Source organism: Pseudopipra pipra, chromosome 21 (genome assembly GCF_036250125.1).
Source record: "Pseudopipra pipra isolate bDixPip1 chromosome 21, bDixPip1.hap1, whole genome shotgun sequence".
Lineage (NCBI taxonomy): Eukaryota > Metazoa > Chordata > Aves > Passeriformes > Pipridae > Pseudopipra > Pseudopipra pipra.
Genome location: NC_087569.1, coordinates 10876484 through 10898422, shown reverse-complemented (window position 1 = coordinate 10898422; position 21939 = coordinate 10876484). Strand labels below are relative to the sequence as shown.

Here is a 21939-nt window from a genome sequence, read left to right as displayed (position 1 = left end):
CAGTGGATTACAGGTAGAAAATCCTCCCTGAAAGCCCAGGACCATCCCACTGGTGGAGTCTGTTATTGCAATGAGAATGAAGGAGTCTGGAGAAGTTTGGGTTAAACATGGGATGTGGGGAAAGGCTGTGAAGGAGAAGATGGTGTTGCAGAAAGGCTTTACTTATGGCTTTTTCCTGATTTTGTTTTGAAGTTATGAGGTGAGCTCTGTGTTTTACTCTGCTATAAAACTGCTGTTGAGTTGCTGGGTGTCTTTGACTGTGTGTTAAATGAGGTTGTGTACTGGACTGGTTCTTCCTTCCTACTCCCCTGCTACTCTGCAGGGCCAAGGGCTGAGAGAGTGAGGCAACAGGAAGAGCAGGAGTGGAGGAGTCACCTCTGCAGAGACAAAGCAGGATGTGACCTCTGTTCCCTAAAGATGGCACAAATGGTCACATCATGATATCCAAGCTGGTGTCTCCAGGAAAGACTATAGTAAGGACTAAAGTGAAGCTCTTAATCTTGGGTTATAAACTAAATTTAATTACATCAGTGGTGCTTTGTAGGAGGAACTTAATAATTAACTACAAGGAAGTCAAATTAGTGACTATTCTGACGGATTATTGCTAAACTAAACTCAAACACTCTAGTACTTGATGGAGCTTCAACTCTACTAAACCTTGATCTTACGAAGTGTTGGTGCTGCTCCTACCTGAAAGCATCCAGCTCCTGCAGCCTTGGTGCTCTGCTCACACAGGACAAAGTGTGTGGAAACCTGTGTGACCTGTTTGTCCAGCTCAGAGGTTCCCCTTCCCCACTGGCTGTGCTGCCCTACTAAACTCTGAATTTAACAGCCTATGACAGGAGTTTGACCCATGAGCTGCCTGAGCTCACTGATTAGGGGCTGGGACAGGCAGTCAGAGCCCATTACACCAGTTAGCCTCATCCCCAAGGACGGGTACCAAGCTGTGCAAAATGTCTCTTCAGCCTCAAATCTTCACAGAAGGCTGTAGTAGGATGCAGCAAAGTACAGCTGAGGGAGGCTTTAGTGCTCCTCACTCAGTGCTGTGTCTTGGCTCTAGTTCCATACGAACTGTAGGCTCTGCACAAAGAGAGTGGAAAACACTTTTGGGTTCCACAGCAGCTGAAAGTAGAGGGACCAGCCTATAAAGCCAACTACTCTACGGTTTCCCTTGAACCTGAACCTTGAGACCAGCAGATAACCTGCCAGGAGTGTGCCCCAGATATCTAACCCAGACAAGCAATGCTAAGGCTCCCTTTGTCTCCCAGCCAGGCCATCTGCAACAGCACTGTGAGAATGACAGCACAGTGCAGGTGCAATTAAGTCCCTTCTAGTCCCCACGTCCACACTGTCCTGTCCCAAACACTAAATAAAATCGGGACTAGAAGCACTTTCTCTGAAATGTGTCTGCCCGAGCTGCTTGCCAAGAGAAGTTAGAAAACCATGGCTAGTAGAAACCTCTCATGAACAGGCAGACTGCTTTCAGTTCCTCTCAGTGAGCCTGTAATGTGTTTAGCTTTCTTTCACTTGTCAACATTAGAACTCCCTTCTTGTCTTTGGTCCTTCTGGAGAATGAGGAAGGATCAAAGAGCATGGGTTGAGTATAGGCAGTCCTCCCTCTTATTGCAGGGGGAACTGTAGAGTACACAACTTCTCACCCCGATTGTTCCTCCTGAGGAGCCTTTCAAAGCCTGCTGACACATCCACGATTTCTACACAATAAGATTGTAAATTAGCCTTGTCTTTCACAAAAGGCTCATGACAAACGATGATCTCCAACCAGATACAATGACCTGCTAAATTGTCTGTTGGTCTCTTGGGGGGTTTCCAGGACCTCCCTGAACATCATTTCCTGAAGTCAAACAACTGCACTTTCCCACTGAAAGAACACACGGGTTGGGTAATGGTGGAGTCGCTTTCCTAGATGCAATTCTTTATTCCCAACTGTATTAACAGCTCATTAGTAGTCTCAGGAAAAGGTTCAAGCACTTAAAAATTCAGAGAAAGACCTTAAGTGTTGATTCTCGATGCTGTGAAAGAGCTGAACGGCTATTGCTGTAAAGTTCCAGGTATCCTCGGGAGGAGGCAGGCTGGTACCCTCCCACACCGGGGCTGTCACACGGAACGGGAGCTCAACTGGACCAGAAGCAATGCTGCTGAAACATGCAATCAGCAAGCTGAGAAAAGAAAGGATATCTTACAGCTGTAAAATTTTCACCACCTTAAGGGACGGGTGAAATAAGGCAGAAGAGAATACTTCTGTATTCTAAAAATATCCACTTTCTCAGTTTATTATCCTTTGCTGCTTAAGTGATGTATTTTACTCCCTTGCCCATTCACAACACACTTTAATATCAGATCAAGGCTGAAGACAGTACAACAGTACTTGTGTTTAAATAGCTGGAGCTTCAAGTGAGGGTCAAGGCCACGCTGCTTAAGGTATTCAGCCTTGAAAGGCACTTATAAAGAACTGAGCCAGTAGAGACTAGAGCTAAATTCAGCTCTTACCCTAGTTTTAAACTGCTTCAACTCCTTTGTTTTCAGCACAGTCACATTCAGTTCTCCTCCTGTAAAGGAAAGTGGGCTCACATAACCCACCATTTGTCTGATGTCAACTAGACAACCCCAAGGAACATAAGTGGGGTCCTCAGCCAAAGCCAGCTGCACTCTTTGCTCCAGATGTCACTTATGTGATACCTTCAGCAGAGCGAGTGTTCCATCAAGTGATACGGCTGTAAATAATTCACCAGCAACCCCATAACGCTTGATTAAAACCTACTGAAAGAAGATCTAATTAAATTGTCTCTGAGAGAACAGACAATGATATGGTGACTGTGTAAAGGGCAGATGGCAAGCAGAAGCTCATCGGAACATGAGAAAATAATTTAGAAGGTACCTTAATCTGCACTGAGCTGTGGTGATCTCCACCTGTGTGGTTCTGTCTGCTCTGGAGCTTATTCCCTCATTCTGCCTTTGGGCATCAGAAGTGACAGCAGGAGCACTGCCTGTCCTCACGGGTACCATTTGGGCACCTGGAGAATAAGTACCTCATCTCTTAGGCAGAGAGGTTGCAGTAGTTGCTGCATCTTTCAGTGATGAGCAGCAGACAGCAGGTAAGGCTCAGAATGGCCTGAGCCCCAGAACCAGCAGTCTTCTTCATGAAGGCTGCTGAGAGGACTGCTCTTAGCAATCAGGCTGTTAATGACTTCACTACTGAGAAGCCAGTACTATAAACTTTGCAAGACCATTAGCTTTAAAGCTGTGTATCTGCTGTGCTGTGAAATATATGTTTTAAGGGTTAAATAATAGAGGACAACACATTATAGGAACGTAATGACTACCTTGCTGCAAATCATATGTGCTTTGAGGTAAAGGAACACAGCTTACAGCAGGTTTCTCCATGTATTTCAACCTCTGAGGAAGAAAAGAGCTCTATTTCTTACCTCAAAACTCTCAGAGGAATTTTTCCCAAAGAAATGACCATTTCTTACTGATAAATTTCAAAATCCCTCATGCATCAGGGTGTCTCTCCAACTTTCCCAATGTCCTCTGTCAAGAGTCTGAGGTCAGATAAATCTCAGAGCATGAAGAGGCTGAAGGCTCTGCACTCAGAAGAACTCTAAAGAATTCCAGCAATGCAGAGACTTGCAGAGCTCACTGATGCTGTTCCCACACCAGGGAGGCTCTGGCAGGAAAGCTGCCACAAGCCACGCTGCTCACCCACCCTGCAAAATACAGTTTGAGTGTGGAGACTTAATTCTTGCATAAAGGGGCCGTGCCTGGAATGGCAGAGCCCTCACACCAGGCTCCCCATCAGGAACACAGGAAGACCAAAGAGGCTGAGCCAGCCTATTTCTGTGGAGGATCCATGGGCGTGAAAGGGAGAGGCAGGGATCAGACCATGCCTTTGCTCACTGCTTCCCCTTCCCCCTGCACCTTGGTGTTCCAGCTGCAGGAAAGATCAAGCCAGAACTGTGCCCAATTGCTGAGTCAGGCCATGGCTGTGGGGCCTCAGAGAGGCTGTGGCAGTGCTGGGCCAGAGGACAAAGCCTGGTGCTGGGGCAGAGCTGAGGGAACAGACACTGCAGGGAAGGGGCAGGACGGGCCACTCGGCCACAGGCAGGAGCCACTGGGCTGAAGGTACATCAGGGAGCCCTGCCTAGGAAAGATGAAGAACCAGAAGCATCTTGCATTAAGAGAACTGGAAAGAGGATGCAGGTTAAGCCTAGCAGAAGGATTTAGCTAGTCCTGGCTAAGTTAGCATAATGAAGGCGGCCAGAAATGAGCATGGGTGTCTCTGTAAACTCCCCAGCAGGCTCCAAGCTCTTGTGATGCACAGCACTAGTCTCTAATAATGAGAAAAATATCCTCTTTTGGCACAACAGTTTGAAAGGACACTGCAAATGTGTTAATAAAATGGATCTGCCCCTTCATTAAAGAACATGGCAAAGGCAGAGGGACTGGAGTGCAGAGGAGCTGCAGAGAGCACCTGACACAGCCACAGCTCCAGCACTGCCCCTGCTGCCAGCACACTCACTGCTCACTCACTGCAGGGATGGACTCTCCCACCTTCAGCTGGAAATCTTATGTTGTGAGGTGTCCATTAACTTCAAAGCTCTTCACCTCAACCCCCAAACTCGTTATTCTTGGCAACTGAGGCAATTTGAATAGCACAGTAGAAAAACATAGGGAAAGAACACATCAGTGGAACTGGAACCTGCCTTGGCAGCAGAATAGTGTGGTAGGTTTAGTTTCCATAAGAATCAGAAGCTAAATACTAGTGTCACTCTAGCAGAAGTATTCAGGTAGCTCTTGCTAGGTTAGCTGCACCTCCAGTTACAGGCTGGCAGGTGAGAACTGATAAGGCTCACTGAGTTAGAGGTAAATAGGTAATTACTGCTACAGAGGTACAGCAGTACAGAAAACATCTTCTTCCAAAGCAGGACTGTATTTCCTACAAATGCAGTCTCAGCACAAACCCAGGCAGTGTTTCAGTGCAATAGCTAAAGACCCAGATTACAGTAGCTCTCCTTTCTCCTTCCAAACCCAGGTTTGCACAGATTCCACTCAAGTCTCCAGCCATGACTGCCAATGGCCCAGGAATTCAGGGTGCACCCAGAGGTGTCCCACAGAAACTCTGCCTGTTATACCCAGACAAAACCCCACCAATGCAACCCTGCTTAAATCAGGCCTTCAGCAGTCAGCCAATGGTTCTACAAATATTACACTTGACCCACAAAGCAAGACCAAACCAGTTTCAACACACATAATATCCTGCCTGAATGTGAATGGGGCTGACAAGCCCTTTGAGATCTGCTCTGGGGTTTCTCCCAGCTTAGCTGTGTGAACAAATGCTGAGAGTCTTTGGTGTTTGTGCTCACGTTGGCTCTTCCAGAGCTCCTCCAGACACTCTTCTGTTCCACAGGAAAAAGAGAAAGAAAAACCTGAAACCTTTCTTCTTCCAAAGGGAGAAGGCTGAAGGCCTGTGCAGATTTCCCCAGACAGATCAATCTCCTTAGAACAATACCTGTGGAGTTTAGTCTGTTGTTTTCTTGAAACAGGGGAGGATAGTCAAGGGCACAGCTTCCAGAATTCACTACAGTGAAAACACTGCATCTGATCTGCACTCGGAGAATTTGATACTACTGGCTGATGCTGTCAGAGGCACTCAGAACTGTCTCTATAGAAATGTTGGGAAATTAAAGTTAGAAAGCTTCATAAGAAATGTTTTACTTTGTGGAAAGTTTCAGTTTTGGTGAGAAAGACAAAAGGCCTGCAAGCTGAAATGTTTTGCTTGGCAGATGAAGAAGAGTTTCTAAGAAGGAGACATCTAAAAAACTCAGGAAGCTTTAAACAACAAAATCTCACTACTTCAGGTTATTTCAGAGGAGCTATGTAGCTGTATCCTAAAGTAGGATTTAGTCCTCTAGCTTATGCTAGAAGTAAAAGGAAAACACTGCTCTGGAAGATGAAAAATGTTGCTAAAAAATTCCCCATGCTAGGAAGCAGGTGTGGAGAGATTCTCCGAGAACTCTGGAGGCAGCAGAAGGGGCACAGACACACATCTCCCCAGGACTGCACTCACTGACAGATCCATTTACCTCCCCTGGCAGTATCTTTTAGTGGTGATGCCTGGCTGAAGTTCTGAATCTGTAAAACATCTTCATTATTTCTTCTCTCCAATTTATTCAACATCATTAATAACTAAAAATAAAACCTCCACACTGGAACCTGCAGGCCTCAACAATAACCCCCACACAGCAGCAATGAGGAGCTCGAGACTTCCTTTCCAAATTTAGATTGCTTCAAACAGAAGTGAAAGTTCTTTGATAAATCAACAAACCCATGTTTTAGAAGCATGCAAGGGGAGCAGAACAGAGCAGGAAAGTGCTTGCCTGCCCTGCTAAACTTACTTGCACAAGGCTTCTGAAGATTTGCAAGGCCCCAGCCCCGTGGCTCCTGCCTGCCTGCTGAGCACTGGGGTCAATGACCTGCTTTGGCAGCAGCAGATCAGACCAGCTCAGAGCCTGGACCTGCTGCATCCCAGCAGCATTCCTCAGTGCCATGATAATTACTGCTCTAAAGAGGAGATCACAGCTTCTGCTCCCAGAGCTCTTCCATGTGGGATAACTACTAATCATCCTATCAGGGGCACTCCACAGTCCCGATCAAAGCAGGATTCCTTACTCTGCTGATGAAGTGTCCGGGGATTCCTCTCTGCTTCCCCAAGATGCACACAAAACAAATTAGATTTTCTCACTAAGCAGAAAAGGAGTGAGAGCCCTGGCCTCTGTTCACTTTAGAATACATACAGAAATGACAACTGTATTTTAACTTTAAAGCCAAGTTCTGAACAGTCTCGAGCTCAGGTAATTAAGTCCAATGAGATTTGGATCTTCCATCTACCTACAGCCCTAATAGCTCAGACTTTAGACACGTGTGCTGCCCTTAGAGAAGAATGAACACCAGGCATCTGTGATGAGCCTGGGCTGGGATACACTCACACCCAGGGAGAGCAGGGCCTAAGCTAAGATTTCAGTTCCCACCTCAGCAGTGCTCCAGGGTTCAGTTTAAAGAGATGGTGCAAAAAGCAGGTTTACAACATAGAGAGTGAGCTCAGCCACAGAACAGGTGACTGTCACCTAGCACAGGCTGAGGCACCCATGATTGCCTCACGGCCCTCAGAGCAGGGACAGTGGGAGCACAGCTGGCTGGGACGTGCCTCTGGGATCTGGAGGTGGCACAGGAGCTCTGGGCAGCTCTGGCTTAAGGCAAAAGACCCCTCTGACCACCTGCATACTTTGGTGCTTCACAGCTGTCCTCCCACCTTCCAAGCAAGACAGAGTTTATGTAGTTTAACTTGGGATTGATCCTGTCCTAGATTCTGGGGGCTATGCCAGTGAGGACTGGCTGCAGGGACAGCCAAGCCAGAATGCCAAACTGTTTCCTAATCATGTTGTGCTAGTCTGACCTGGGTGCAGACTCCCACCAAGAAGCAGGAGTGCCCACAACACTTCTGTGCACAACTGCTCACAAGTTATGTCTTGGAAAAACGCCCCATTTCTTTTGGAGTAGGTGTGTTTCCAGACTCAGAGAGCCTCTGTCCCTCTGCTTTGCCTGCTGTGGCAACCCTGTGCTGCTGGTAGTGCCTACTGTGTGGGATTGCTGCCTGGGAGTGAGAAAGGAGCAGGGAGGGAAGGTTGAGAGCCAGCTGAGTCAGTATGGCTGGGTGGTGTCATCCACACATCACCCTGTGCCTTTCACCACAGCAGTAGCCCAGGCAATATGTTCTCCAAGCTCCAAAACAGTAGCAGAGTCAGGACTGCCTTCAGTACCATTTTCCTTTAATTAAAAAAAAAATCCCTATAAGCTGAAAATAAGGATAAGAAATCTTAGCCTTAGAGGAAAGGTGAGGGTTTATCCCTCAAGCATCTGATAGATTACATAGGCTATGTTGGAAATATCGTTTTAAGCTTATCTATTCCCTAAATAATTTGGTGTGTCACATGACTTCTGTGTTAAGTGTTCCTATTTCCGACCAAACCAGGTGATAAATTTGTGTACCCCCTGCTGACTCAGAGCTGTAAAGCTGTCACTGGCACGCAGCTGGATCTGCTGGGGCTTTCCTCGGGTAAAGTGCAGGTCACAGCAGCTGAACTCGAGGAGCAGCCCAAGGTCTGTGCAGGTGGGACCTGTGCAAGCTCGGTCACACCCCGGAGTTCACTGGACACAGCTGGGGTTCACAGCAGCTGCTTCCCTGATCAGATCAATTCTGTGCATGCCAGAATGGTCAGAAATCATACGTGCAGACTGAGGCTTGTCTGGCACTGTGGGCACAGACAGACAGAGCTCCCACCTCCAGCCCTGCTGAGCTCCTTTACTGACCCCCGGTGCTGAGAAGGGTCTCTAAGCCGACTGCACGAAGATGAGCAGGAAGGACTCTGCTTCACCAAAATCCAGTGGCCACACAGGCAGCCTCAGAGAGGCACAGGCAGCACAAAGGCTCACCCTGACACTTCCTTTCTTGCTTCCCAATCAGTGCATCACAGAATCCAACCCAAGGTGAGGAGTACCCAGAACCTGAAGGAAAAGTGAACAGTCATATCTTTATGTTGATGATAAGCTGCTCAGCAGAGCTTGTCCTGGGAACTCTGGGTAACTTAAAACACTGCTGCTGACTTTTTGTGCCAACATTTATAAAAATCAATGGTAGGAGATGTGCTAAACCTCATTATGGTGTACAAATTCTGATCATATACAGAAACACCTGTCACAAAGGACAGATCCTGTCCACAGACTGGATAATACTATATGGTTCCCTCTCCTTCCAAGTGAAACAGAACCTCTGTTGAAGCCTATCTGGTGCAAGTGCACAAATCTAAGAAAAAGAAAGTCCTACAAAACCAGAAGAGACTTTTAAGAAAAACAAATGTGTTACATATATGCAAAAAGTAAGATGAAGTAAGAGACTTTCTTCTTCTCTTACATAAGACCTGCTGGGAAAGGAAGTCCTTTCAGCTGAACAAGGCTCACAAACATGTGGCTACAGGTCGGAGTTTGGCCTGAAATATTCACTACTCCCACTTCTTCCAATTTATAAACTGACAGTGGTCCTTTCCTTATGCACACCACTTCCAGTCTGCAAGTGTGGACCATTACAATTCTTCTTCCTCTCCTCTCATGCTTCCCCCCCATTTTCAAAGCATTTGTTTCTGTTCAGAGATTGCTTGGTAAGGTAAGCTTGGTAAGATAAGCCTTTTCTGGACAAATTGCCAAATGAATCAAGATAATGCCAAAGCAAGTTCAAACAGATTTAATACACAGGTATCATCCAGCCACTGTGAATAACTGATCTGTGCAGAGTAAACTGACTTATTGTGACACAGCACAGCTGGAGTCAGACTTTCTGATCTGGTGCTCTGCTCTCTGGAGGTGCTGAACAGAAGACATTCCTGAGGAAGAAGTCCAAGTGATCTCTGCACACAGGCCAGGAGGGTCTCTCTCACCAGCTGAGTCCAGCCAGGGAGCCTGGAGGACACTTATTCTCAAAGCCCGGGCAGAACACAGCAGTGTGTGCTCCTGCCCCACCCCAACCCTCCCACCATGAGCAGTGTGGAGGCAGCTGCCCTGCCACGAGCACTGCAGTCACCTTGTGAGCCAGAACCACAGCAGGAGAAAATACAGCTGCAGCCTAAACCCACCCTAGGTCTCGGTTCAGCCTGGTGCTGCCTCACCTTTGCTGCAGTTAAAAGGGCTGGGGGAAGGTGTCTCACTTGGCCTGGGAGTTCCCACAGCTATCCAAACCAGCTGTTTCCAGCAGAACAGACTGAGAAACCACAGGAACCTTCCCTGCCGACAGGACCCAGGACTTTATTCTCCTCCTCACCTCCAACAGACTGCCCTGAGCTGCAGTTGGAAGTTAGAAGTGCTCCACTACAGATATCCAGTCCCATCATCAGCTTCCCAGCCAGAAAATGAATCCAGGAAGATACTGCTTTCACCAAAAAAAAAAAAAAAAAAGCTAAAAATAATATGCTTCTAACATTGTGCAACCAATTTAAGAGTCACGCAAGGGATTAGTGTAGGGACAGAGGTAAAGGCTGACAGAGCTATTTCTTTCCAAGGATGCTTGGAAACAACACTGGATGCTCACCACATGGCAAGACATTTCTTGCTCTCTTACGTATGGGTTCAAATTACCATGATTTTCCATTTCAGTTTTGTAGTCAACTTCAGAAGTGAGTAAACCTGCTAGGACAGAACTGAAAGCACAGCCCAGCACTGGGTAGAAAGAAAAACACTCAAGCACTTATTGGGTAGAACACATAAAACTTTAAAAAAATTACCAGTCCTTGTGGCATCAGAGAACCCAGTCTGCTAATAACCAAACTAACAGAATCTACTTTCCACTACAGGGAAACTCCCTGCCCTTCTAAGAAACAGCCTTCATACATGTGAAACAGTCAGCTCACGTAACACATCTACACTCAACATATTCTTTGCAAGAATTCCCACAGCCCTTTGTTTCCCCTCCTTCCCGGATTACAGAAAGTTCTCCCTGCACTCATCTGAGCCACCGTGATGCAAATCTGTACCTGTCAAGGCCCCAGTTTGAAATCCTTATCTACCATGTGCTTTATTTTGAGAAGCCCTTATAGGCAAGAGGAATGAGGAAAGACTTAGAGCACTTCAGCAAACTGGGAGGGACCTAAGCATGCGCCCGAGTTCCCTGGGGCAGGCTGGAGTTCCTGCCGTGGTGACACACACAGGGTGAGCCATGTGGTGTAAGTGACACCACCGGAGCTGGGAACAGCCACGCAGGGAAGTGGCACCAAACGGAGCAAGCTCGTGTGTCCAGTGCAGAGAACACAAGCATTTGGATGAACCTGCACTGGTGTGTTGGGCTGTGCATTCCACTCACATTACAGCTACCTCCAGAACCTTCCTTCAGGGCTCTGCTAACCCTGGGATCAGAAGTGGCCATGAGCATGCACTGCTGTCTGACCCGAACTGGTACAGACAGCCACGTCCACCTGACAGCACCCACCCCACACGTGGTATTGTGAGTGTCTGAGTTCAGATCCACAAGATTGTGCTCTAGGAGATATCCCTTCACCTGTTACAGTCACGGTTTTGACAGGAAAACTAGACATTGCACAACTTCCAGAGATGTATGAGCTATGTACAAATCACATTGTAGAAACTTCCCTGCCTTTTTATCTCTTTGAACAATAACAAGTGAAATCAAGACACTGATTTTTGACTTAGTATATTTGACTTAGTATATTCAAATCACGCAGAGCAGCCTTGAATTCAACCTCAGGAACTACTTCTTCAACTTCCAAAATCAAATCTCCTCCCTTCCCAAACTACTTTCTCCTTCCAGCCTGCTGCGTTTACCTCTCTTAAGTTTTATAATTTCTTTGTGGCTTCGCTACACAGTTTAGCAGTTACATTGATGCAAGTAATTTTTCATCGCTCTTTCTCCATGAAAAAGTTTCTGCCCAGAGGAGAAGTCCCATGAGGATTCAGACCCACAGACGTGGCTCAAAGGCCCAGCAGCTGCACCACCAGCACCACTGACCATGACCCACAGAGCCATTTGGTGGCTCATCAAGGCCACCAGGGAAGCACAGAGATCCCCGAGCTCCCAGGTGGTGGCTCAACTAGACTCTTGAGGAGCTGCCCACAGTCAAACCAGCAGCACCCCAGCTCTGTGCAGGACCAGGGGGTCTCTGCTGACACGATCCAACAGGCAAACACACGTGGCCACACTGGCATTGCTGACACGTGAACCAAAGCACAGGAGTTACAACTGGTACCTGGGACAGCACTGGGCCCACCTCCCTCGGGAGCTCCCTGAGGAAGGACAGCCTGGGGAAGCAAACACAGACCCTCAGCTCCTGCAGTCTGGCTCTGCAGCCCCAGCCTGGCACAGGGAGTGAGGCACAGCTCGGGCTGTGCAGCTCAGGCTGTGCCTGACGTGTGTCTTGGTACAGCAACTGAACGGCACAAAGGGCACGGAGTCTGTGCTGTGCCCATGGCTCCACATGTGGGCAGAGATCCAGCACTTGGTTCAACTCCCAGAGAAATCACATACTGGACCCTGCATCAAAGAGATTTTTTTCAGCTAAGATTTTTTCTGATCATAAATTTATGATCATCAGTGAATGTGGCACCCATTTGTTTAACCAGATAAATGCTGAAGAGGATTGAGTGCACACAATCAACAACTATTGCTAGAGACAGCTTTTGTTGCTTTAAGAAGAACCTGAAGGTGATAGAAGGCCTTTATCCTTTGTGAATAAAGGTTTCCTTTTAGAACAGGTCCACTATCAAAACAGTGATGATCATTTTCCGAAATGATGCTGATTGATATTGTTTGGGCATTAAAAAGGCTGTCAGTAGGGCTGCCAAAAGCCTATACAAATATTATTTCAGAAAGAATAGCCCTTGGAATGCTCTTTGGAGGTGACAGGAAGAAGAAAAGAGCTGTAAATTTGGGTAAAAAAAGAGAACGAACCAAACCAAAACATCCTACAAAACAAAACAAACAAACAAAAACACACAAAAAAGGCAGAGGAAGAAAAAAGGAAGAATGATAGATTTCCATGAGGTTGTGCCAAAAGCTACCTACCACCTATTGTTTCACAGTTTTTTTCCCAACCTTCATTTCTCCTGTGATGGATTTTGCAGCATGTAGGTTTGTTACAGTTACAGTGTTGTGATGATCTGTCTTCCTAAAGGCCCAATACCCCATCCAGCTCCACAGCCTCCAGCACCAGGTACAGAAAAGGAGCATTAGCCTTCACATCAAACTTGAATCAAAGAAGGAGACAGGAGGGGATTGTTTACTTAGAGCAACACTACCTGCACAGAAGGTAAAAGGAAACGTCATTTAATTACCTAAAGGTCAAATGAACTAAGGAAAACTAAATCTACACTCCTTTTCTTATGCAGACTTATGTACAGATCCAGCTCTTCTTTGAGAGCATCACAACAGCACATGTTTTGTGCATGAAGAGTTTTGTGTAGTATTTCTAAACAGCACAACGTCTCTCCAGCCTGGTCTGTGATGCTGTCTGAGCCACAACAACGGAGGGAAAAGGAGGATCGGATTAGATCAGTGAAACCGAGCCAGGGATAGAGAGGCAGGCCTGGAGCAGAGGGCAGGAACCATCAAGAGTAGACACCAAGGACCTGAGGGAAAGGGGAGTCCGCACGGCTTCCCAGGACAGCGCTGTGGGGACGCACCTCCTGCCAGGGAGCGCGGAGCCCGCATCGCATCCCGCCCGCAGTGACAGGGAGCCAGCGCAGGCCCCACACGGCCTCGCAGCGCCCGCGAACCCGCCCCCTGCGCGGGGCAGCCGCGGCTGCGGGCGCTGTCCCCGCACCTGCCCGCGCTCCGCCGGCACCGGCTCCGCCCGCGCCCTCCCGGCCGGGGGCCCGCGGCGGGCCGGCACCCCCGACCCGCGGACGGGGCTGCGGGGGCGTCCCGCCCTCCCTGCCCGCCGCCAGCTCCCCTCGCCCGCGGGGGAAGGCGCGGGCGCGGCCCCGGCGCTGCGGGGACAGGGCGGCGGGAGGGGCAGGCCCGGCCGCGGCCCCGCTCCGCCCGGCCCGTACCTCCAGCGTGCGGATCTCCTGCTGCGTGAGGTCGTTGGACGCGGCGCACTTGGTGCGGAGCCCGCGCAGGTTGGAGAGCGAGATGTCGATGAGGTCCTGCAGCAGCCCGCACTGCTGCAGCGTGCTCCGCACGGCCGGCAAGCCCCGCGGCCCCGCCGCCTCGCCGCCGCTCCGCTCCTTCCTCTCCAGCATGCCGGCGGCTCGCAGGGCAGCCGCTCTATCCATCCCTCGGCATCAGGGAGGCCGGCAGGCGAGGCTGCGGCGGCGGGGGAGCGGCGGGAGGGACGGACGGAGGGAGGGAGAGAGGGAGGCGGGAGGCGGCCGGGCCCGCCCCGCCGCTCTCGCCGGGCAATCACCGCGCCGTACATGCGCGGCCGCCGGGGCCGCCCTCGCTGCAGCCCCTCGGTGCCCGCTGCAGCCCCTCGGTGTCCCCCTGAGCCCCTCGGTGTCCCCCTGAGCCCCTCGGTGCCCGCCTGAGCTCCTCAGTGCCCGCCGCTGCCCCTCAGTTCCCGCCGCTGCCCCTCAGTGTCCGCCTCAGCCCCTCAGTGCCCGCTCCGCCCCCGCCGCAGCCCCTCAGTGACCTCAGAGCTCGTCAGCCTTCACCACTCGTGCCAGCCCCTCAGCGCTCCCCTCAGCATCTCCCCCTGCCCCTCATTGCCCACCTCAGCCCCCTCACCGCTCGTTTCAGCTCCTCAGCGCCCAGCTCAGCGTCTCCCCGCTCTCTCACGGGTATGTCAGGGCTCGTAGCTCGCCCCCGGCCAGCGCGGGTCCCGGAGGGGCGAAGGGCCGGGGCAGAGGGGCCCGGCGGGGTGAGGGTCCGGCCGAGCCCCTGGCGCTCCGGCACAGCACGGGGAGAGGAACCCGTCGGTGGGTCCGAGGCACTGAAGGCCGCGAGGACCTGGAGGTCCGGAGGTTACTGATGGCGTCCGAAGGGCATTGAGTGTGTTCAGCCCCGTCCCGCAGCCGGGGTGGGGTGTCTGTCGCGGCCGGGGCACGGCCCGGGCTGTTGGTGCGGTCCCTGTGTGCGGGGCACGGGCACCGCTGACATCGGTGACATTACACCGGCACAGCCACGTGCTGGCCATAAACAAGGCACTTCATAAGGCTATAGAGAGCTTTCCTAAAATAGCCTTTCACAAAAATTCTGTAAATTGATAAGATACATGTTTTATTTGACATAAATGTTTACTTAGGAAAGAATAAGTGCAGGTTTAATACATGAGGCAGGTATTATTATAAACATATTTTAGTGAATATAAACATCTGAGTGCAATAGTTCATCCTTATCATGAGTAGGGAGGGAAATTTATGATGGCCTTGTGGAATCATTGTGGTTTCAGCTTTCGCAGTGGAGACATGAGAAAAACAGTCCAGGTAACTCCATTACATTTGGTTGCATACCCGGCCTGTCTGATTGACTCACACAGAGCTGAGATGTCAGTGCAGGAACCACTCATCTCCCAATTATTAGAAGAATTAGAACTGTTCTTCTGACATGAGGGATCCAGAAAGGCAGTTTGGTTGTACCTTGCTGACAGAAGAAGACAGACTCCTTAATTTGAACTAAATTGACACCAGGTTTTAAAAGATAAAACCTGGTGACATTTGAGCCACATGTGGCAATAGAAGGGAGGGTTTTTGCAAAAAAATAAAAAGAGAAACCGTATGAATTTAGGACATGAGGCAGTGGAGCAGGACAAAGCAGCTGACACTGAGATGTTTTTCTCATGGTTAGATGGATAGTGATATCTGCATTAGTTTGTGTGGATTTGCATCAAGTAGTGTGGCATATGCTGTTTAGTAATTTTCTTAAGAATGTAGGTCAGGTTAAGTATTTGATTTCATTGTCATTATTCACATGCTGTAAAGTTCATACGCACTAAGGGCTTTGCTGGATTAGGGTTTAATTAGTTTGCCATCTGATGAGTTCTGTGGTTTTGGGAAAGTAACTTACTTTGCTTATTACCTCCATATTTCTGACCTTGTGGAAAAGTCTATCTACCCCTTCTTCTCTCAAGTGCCCTGGAAGTTTAACAAATTTTAGTTTGTAGAATCCTGACAGGTTGAAATCCTCAAATACAGGTGACTGTGGAACTGGGGAATATTATTGGCAGGATAATTATTATTCTTGTAGGAATTCTCTACATGCTCACCTGAGAACATCCATTTGCTGATAGACAAGAAAGAGAGTGCATTGCATAAGAAAGCAAACTAGGAAAATTGTGGGCCGTGCATCACAAGATACTTGGCATTCCCTGCAGTGTTTGTGTGCTGGGAGTGCCGGCCTCATTCCCCGGCTGCCATCCCTGGGCAGCATTCCAGTGCCAGCACACGGGGCTGCCCTTGGGCCTGCACGGAAAAATGTGCTGACTAAACAGTGCCTGTGTGTCCCTGTCCCTGCTCAGCACTGCTGCTGCCTCCCAGGTGGTGGGGTGGTCACAGTCCCAGGAGAGCCAGGGCTCTGAGTGCTCCTGTGCAGAGCCAGAGCCCAGGGCTCTGAGTGCTCCTGTGCAGAGCCCGAGCCCAGGGCACTGAGCTGCTCCTGTGCAGAGCCAGAGCCCAGGGCTCTGAGTGCTCCTGTGCAGAACCCGAGCCCAGGGCTCTGAGCTGCTCCTGTGCAGAGCCAGAGCCCAGGGCTCTGAGTGCTCCTGTGCAGAACCCGAGCCCAGGGCTCTGAGTGTTCCTGTGCAGAGCCAGAGCCCAGGGCTCTGAGTGCTCCTGTGCAGAGCCAGAGCCCAGGGCACTGAGCTGCTCCTGTGCAGAGCCAGAGCCCAGGGCACTGAGTGCTCCTGTGCAGAGCCAGAGCCCAGGGCACTGAGCTGCTCCTGGGGGGTCACAGCTCCAGGCCTGGGAAGAGCGGGCAGAGCAGCACCCACAGACACACAGCAGGTCATGGAGTCATGGAACCGAGGAATGGTTTGGGTTGGAAAGGATCTTAAAGATCATCTACTTCCACCCCCCTGCCATGGGCAGGGACACCTTCTGTAGAGGAAACCACTTTGTTCCTGAACAGAGGGAACCATACACACATTGTGGACTTCATTCCAGTGTGAACTGTACAGTGGCCTTTTTGCATATCAAAAAACAACAATAGTTTTGAAGCAATGATAAAATGTGGAATGCCTGTACTGGATCAGAGAAAACTGTTAAGTCCCTGCTTAAACCACTGTGCTAAGATCTGAGAGGATTTCTCTTCCCCACTGCCTCCCATATCTCTTGCCCACACAGATCAGGTTCTCTGGGACAAGAATTTTCCTTTGCTAGCTACCCCCATAGAGCCCTAACCTTGCTAATCACCTCTGAAAGTCCTGCCCTGTAGGCCAGCAATGGTCTTTGACTCTGTAACATAAGCTCACTGGGGAAAAGCAAAAACCTTTTCCTTTTTTTTTATTCCTGAAGAGAGAAAAGCACTCCTGCATTTCACATGCTGCCTTTATGAAAAGCCTCTATTACCTTTTTAGCTAGCTTGCCCCAATTTCATTCAGCTATCACAACACTGAATTTAGATGATGAGACTGAATTACTCTATTTGATGTGTTTAACACATAATAGAAACCTGTTTTAAAAAAGCGCAGTGTTGGGATTTGAAGAGCTGAAATGTTAGGTGTTTCAGATAAAAGAGGCCTTTATTATGGGTGATTTTCCCCTCAAAGGCTTCCTCCTACACAGCCATGGAGTACTCCTCTCACCAAGCACAGCACAGGAATACACAGTAGCTCTGGCATGCTCGTCTGCTGGGAAGTTGAGAAACTAAAGTCCTATTTTTAGACATGCTGCTGGATATTCTTGTTAGGATATGCTGAGAAAGTGAAGATGATGAGGTGGTGATCAGGGGACAAATCCTCACCATTTTCTCTAGTTTAAATTAATCTTCATTGCCTGCAACTGAGCCAAAGCAGTTCATACCAGTTTGAGATTGGACCTGCAACTATAAGAAAAATTTAATTGTAGGTCCACTTCTTCCACGGTCTTTTTCCTGCTCAGCTGCCCGTGTGGTGAGCCTTATGCACAAATTACAGTAGAGGCCACCTTGGACAGGTGAAACACCCAGTCCTTTCTGCCTGATTATTTTTTGCCTTCTTTTGTATCACCTGTCATCAGAGAATGTAACCCAGGAGTTTAACCCAGGACTCTTCTGGCAGTTAAATGGCAAGGTCAGATGTGAGGGATGGACCAGCAAATCCACGGCTTTGGCAGTGGTGGGTGCCAATGAGACAGGGATAGACACAGGAAACAAGGTATGCTGAGCACAATGGAGAAAGAGATGTGAAAATTAAACACTGCTCTTGTTCTTAAAAATCATTTTCATGGGTGGAGAAAACAGCTCGGGCAATCTAAGAGAAACAGTTTCTGCCCCACAAGGGGACCACACGAGAAACTGCTGTGTAGCAACACTGTGTTTCTGTGGACAGGTGTCGTGGTTTAACCCCAGCTGGCAGCTGAGCCCCACCAGCCTGCTCACTTCCCCTGCAGCAGAAAGGAGCTTTGAGATGGGCCTGAGAGGAGGAGGACTGGAGTGATGTGTTCATCTTGTGAGACCTCACCTCCTGGAGTCACGTGAGTAAGCAAGAATTGCAGCTGTTACAGCACCCAGAAACTTTCTGTAGTTAAGGGAGCCTGAACATACAAATCGTCGCCATCTATGAAACAAATAGAAAACTCAACATTTATTTTTAGAGAAATCTCAGGGGGTTTACAGTCTTTCTTTAGCATTAGCTGTGTTGCAATTGTGCTGCCTTTTTGTCTGCTATTTATCACCAGTCTCTTCTGTTTAGACTAAAAACTGTTTGAGGCAGGAAGTGTCTTTTACTCTCTGCTTGCACGGCAACGCCTGAATCTCAGCTAGAAGCCTCTAAACTCTGCTGTAATGTAAATAGTCAGCAATGACAGTCCCAGAGGCCTCAGCCCCCACCCCCCTTGGAGGCCGGCCAGCCCGCGGGGTTTGTTCTTGCAGCAGATGAGCCAACACTGAAAAGTGACAAATTTTGTTGGCTAAAGATATTCATAGGTCTAACAGGGATAAGAAACACCCGCCTTTAGAAACAGAGGCTTATGTCTCTCTGAGGATAAACACACCCTAGATTGACTCACACTGGCATAATCCCCTTGTGCAGTTTGTATATTGGCATTAGATATGTGTGTGAGGCAAAAAGACAAATATTTGGTTAATAGAACAACACGGGGATAATAAAAAATAATTAGGCAGCCTAACCTCTCAGAACACTGCAGCAGGTGAGCTGCTGGTCTTCCCCTCAGACACACACATCCCTGCAAGCAGAGCTTGTTCATGTTTGTTTTATCTGCAGCAAAATACCTAGTTTATTTGGTTAAATGCTACCAGAGTAAAAATAATAAATCAATAATTAAAGAAATCAAGTCCAGTAGCCCATAGTCTGGCAGGGAAGGAGTATATGCTGTGGTGGGAAAAGCAGGCTCATATTCCACAAGAGAGCTTTGTCAAGGGTATTGCATAAGGAGATTACAGGCCTGAGTCTGAAACAGGCTGAAGGTTTTAGTTGTGTTTGTCATTAGCACTGCTCTGAAGTGCAGCACAACAGCCCCTCTTTCATCTGGGTGAGAAAAGGCTGCAGGTCCATCATTATGTTCCTCAGAGCTGGGACTCCACATGGCCATTAGCTCCATTGCCCCGAGTCCTTTCTGGGTGTTCCAGTGCAGGGAAAGGAGCTGGATGGGTTAATCACCTGCTGCCATTGTCCCCGTGCTGGGATCCGTGTCTGATGTGACAGCCCTGGAAAGGCCCCCAGTGCAGACTCTGCCCTGCACGCCCTGTGGGAGGCTTGTCCTGCTCCCGGGCCTTTGGCACTGCAGTTATGGTGATTAGCAAAAGGAGAACAAACCCCTCCCACCCCTGCCTGCTGTACTTCTGTCAGCAAAGCTCTGACTCAATGCCAGTTTTTCTGGCAAAAGGGAAAAAAAAAAAACAACAAAGCAACTTTTCCTGACTCTTTGTGGAGAGAGATTTTAGCACCAGCTCTCATCCTGTTTTGTGGGAGGCCTCCTTTCCAGTTCTGCAACCCTCCCTCCACATCTGTGTGCGGTGCCTCACAGGTGGGGTGACCACAGTGACTTCTCAAGCAGTACATTATGTCTCTCAGCACAGCAAGAAGGCTGTGCTGGGGTCAGCTGGGCCTGCTGGATGATCCACATCCCTTCCCATGGGAGGAGCAGGACCACAAAGACCACTGGATCCAATATCCGCATTCTTCCCAGGATCCATTTGCACGGCTGATGCAGCCGTGTCCCTCTGCATGGTGGAACCTGGGAGGAGCTGCTATAGTCTAAAGAAAACTTGCAACATTATGCAGAATATTTAGAAACTCAAACCTGTCTTCTGCAAAAAAATGGCTCAGCAGTAAGTCATTAGAGTGATGATAATAGAAAGGACATTTTATTCAACTATCAATCATTCTAGCTCTTGATGAGCTGAGAATTAATTTGCAGAAGGAAAAGCAGGCACAGATCTTTTGTTCCTTCTGATTCTAAGTCCTTTGAAATCAGTATCTTCCCAGTCAGTAGGTTTTGGATTAGGTCCTTGTTCTGTCTTCCTTTCCCCTGTCCGTACAGTACCATGAAAATTCAGACTGTTTCTCTTTACTTCCTTCCTCTTCATAAAATGTCTAATAATCAGCCATCTGGTGTCCAAGATGCCTTGAGTATTAGGGCATTTCCTTTATCCAGGGGAGGCTTGTGAGAAGAAAGATAAATGTGTCCATGACCCATCCCTGCTGTGTGCTGATTAGGGGCCGGCAGTTTCTCTTTGTTCACAGTGATGACTGTAGTCCTAAGTTGTTTAGGAGATAAACATATTTAGAGGGAGAATCTTGGTTTCTGATCTGCTAGATTTCATGGCATTACTCAGTTATGCTTAATGAGAATTCTATAGAAGAGTGTAATACTTGCAATATGTGTTAAAGACAGAGTGGGATTTTGAAGGGAAGATGCAAAGGGAGATCTGTAGAAAATGCTGTGTATCCTAAAGAACTGCAGTCTGGATTCGTTCTCATTTTAATTCTGCCTCACAGTGGCACCCAATTTTTCAGAACTGGCTAAAAAAGTTAACCCCTTCCTTTCACTGTGTATTCCAGAGAGCACAGCTGCAAGACAAGCTGTGTGCAGGGCTCTGTTCAAGGCAGTGTCAGGCCCGGGGAACAAGGGTTCTGTGTGCCATGCTGTGTGAAACTGGGTCAGGTCTCAAGGTAGCCAAAGGATTGAGATTCAAGTTTAAGAGGAAAATATTGAAGGGCACAGAGAAACTGTGACAGAGCATCCACTGAACCATTACATTTTTTTAAAACAAAGCCTGGAGGGAGAGGGCAAGTCAGACTAAAATGAAAACAAAAGCAGCAGGAAGAATCTGCTGTCTTAGCTCTGAAGTCAGAGACAAAGAAGAGAACTATCCCTTTTATTCTGTGATGACTTGTAGGTCAAATTTGTGACATAAAGGAGATTTGTGTTTTGATTTGTGAGGCCTTGAGAGTTGCACGTTTTTTGTTGCCACATGCCTGTGGTGGCATGAAGAGATGCCAGTAAGGTCCTGTTCATGGTCACAGAATGATGCTCCCACCCCATGAGCGTGTGGACAGTCACTGGAGGTTTGTACCAGGAGTCTTCATTTGATGGTGTTTATAAATAGTAAACAATCCTGCACCACTGCCTGCTTCCCAGCAGGACAGAACCCAGCCTGCTGCTGGGGCTCCTGCAGACACCTGGGGTGGGAGGCATTGCTCTGCTTTTCGAGAAATCTCCTTAGACAGAAAGTGCTAGAAAGCACAGCCTGTCTCACTCCCCTGTTTCTGCCAGTAGCTGCTGGTGTGGGAGGGCTCTGCTGCCCCAGTTCTGCACAAACACACCCTCTGATCTTGCTGAGAGTGTCTGGGGAGAGAATGGTCTTGGCCAGTTCTTGTCAGCCTTTGAGTTCAGGCTCTTGGTTTTCTGCTCGCTCTTCCTCCTCGGTTTCCATCCCAGCCCTCGACTTTCTCAATAACACCATCTCTGGAAATAGTTTGCACCGGAAGCAAGATAAGAGAACATGAATGCTGGCAGGAGCTGAGCCAAAGTTCTGAAGATTCTGGCTCTCACCCCACAGCACCAAATAGGAAACCCTTTGCATTTGTGGCAGACAAATGTACAGGAAAGAACAAAGTAAATCCTCACCACTTTCCCTCGTACTTGAGCTTAGTGTTCCCTGAGCCAGCCGCTTGCATGTTTTACCTCTGCTCTCACTGCAAAATCAGAGAATTCAGCAGCTGAGGAAGAGGCAGCTGGCCCTGGCTGCTGCTTCTGCCGTGCACAGGG

General features: G+C 48.7%; 1 protein-coding gene across 1 annotated transcript in view; it reads right to left on the bottom strand.

Moving 5' to 3' along the window:
• Positions 1-13912, bottom strand: part of KSR1 (kinase suppressor of ras 1) — a 52175-nt gene extending 38263 nt beyond the window's left edge. Inside the window, exon 1 of the mRNA XM_064678151.1 lies at positions 13624-13912. Coding sequence (XP_064534221.1) covers positions 13624-13848 — 225 coding nt within the window. The 5' untranslated portion in view covers positions 13849-13912. The remainder of the gene's footprint in view (positions 1-13623) is intronic.
• Between the last annotated feature and the right edge of the window lie 8027 nt (positions 13913-21939).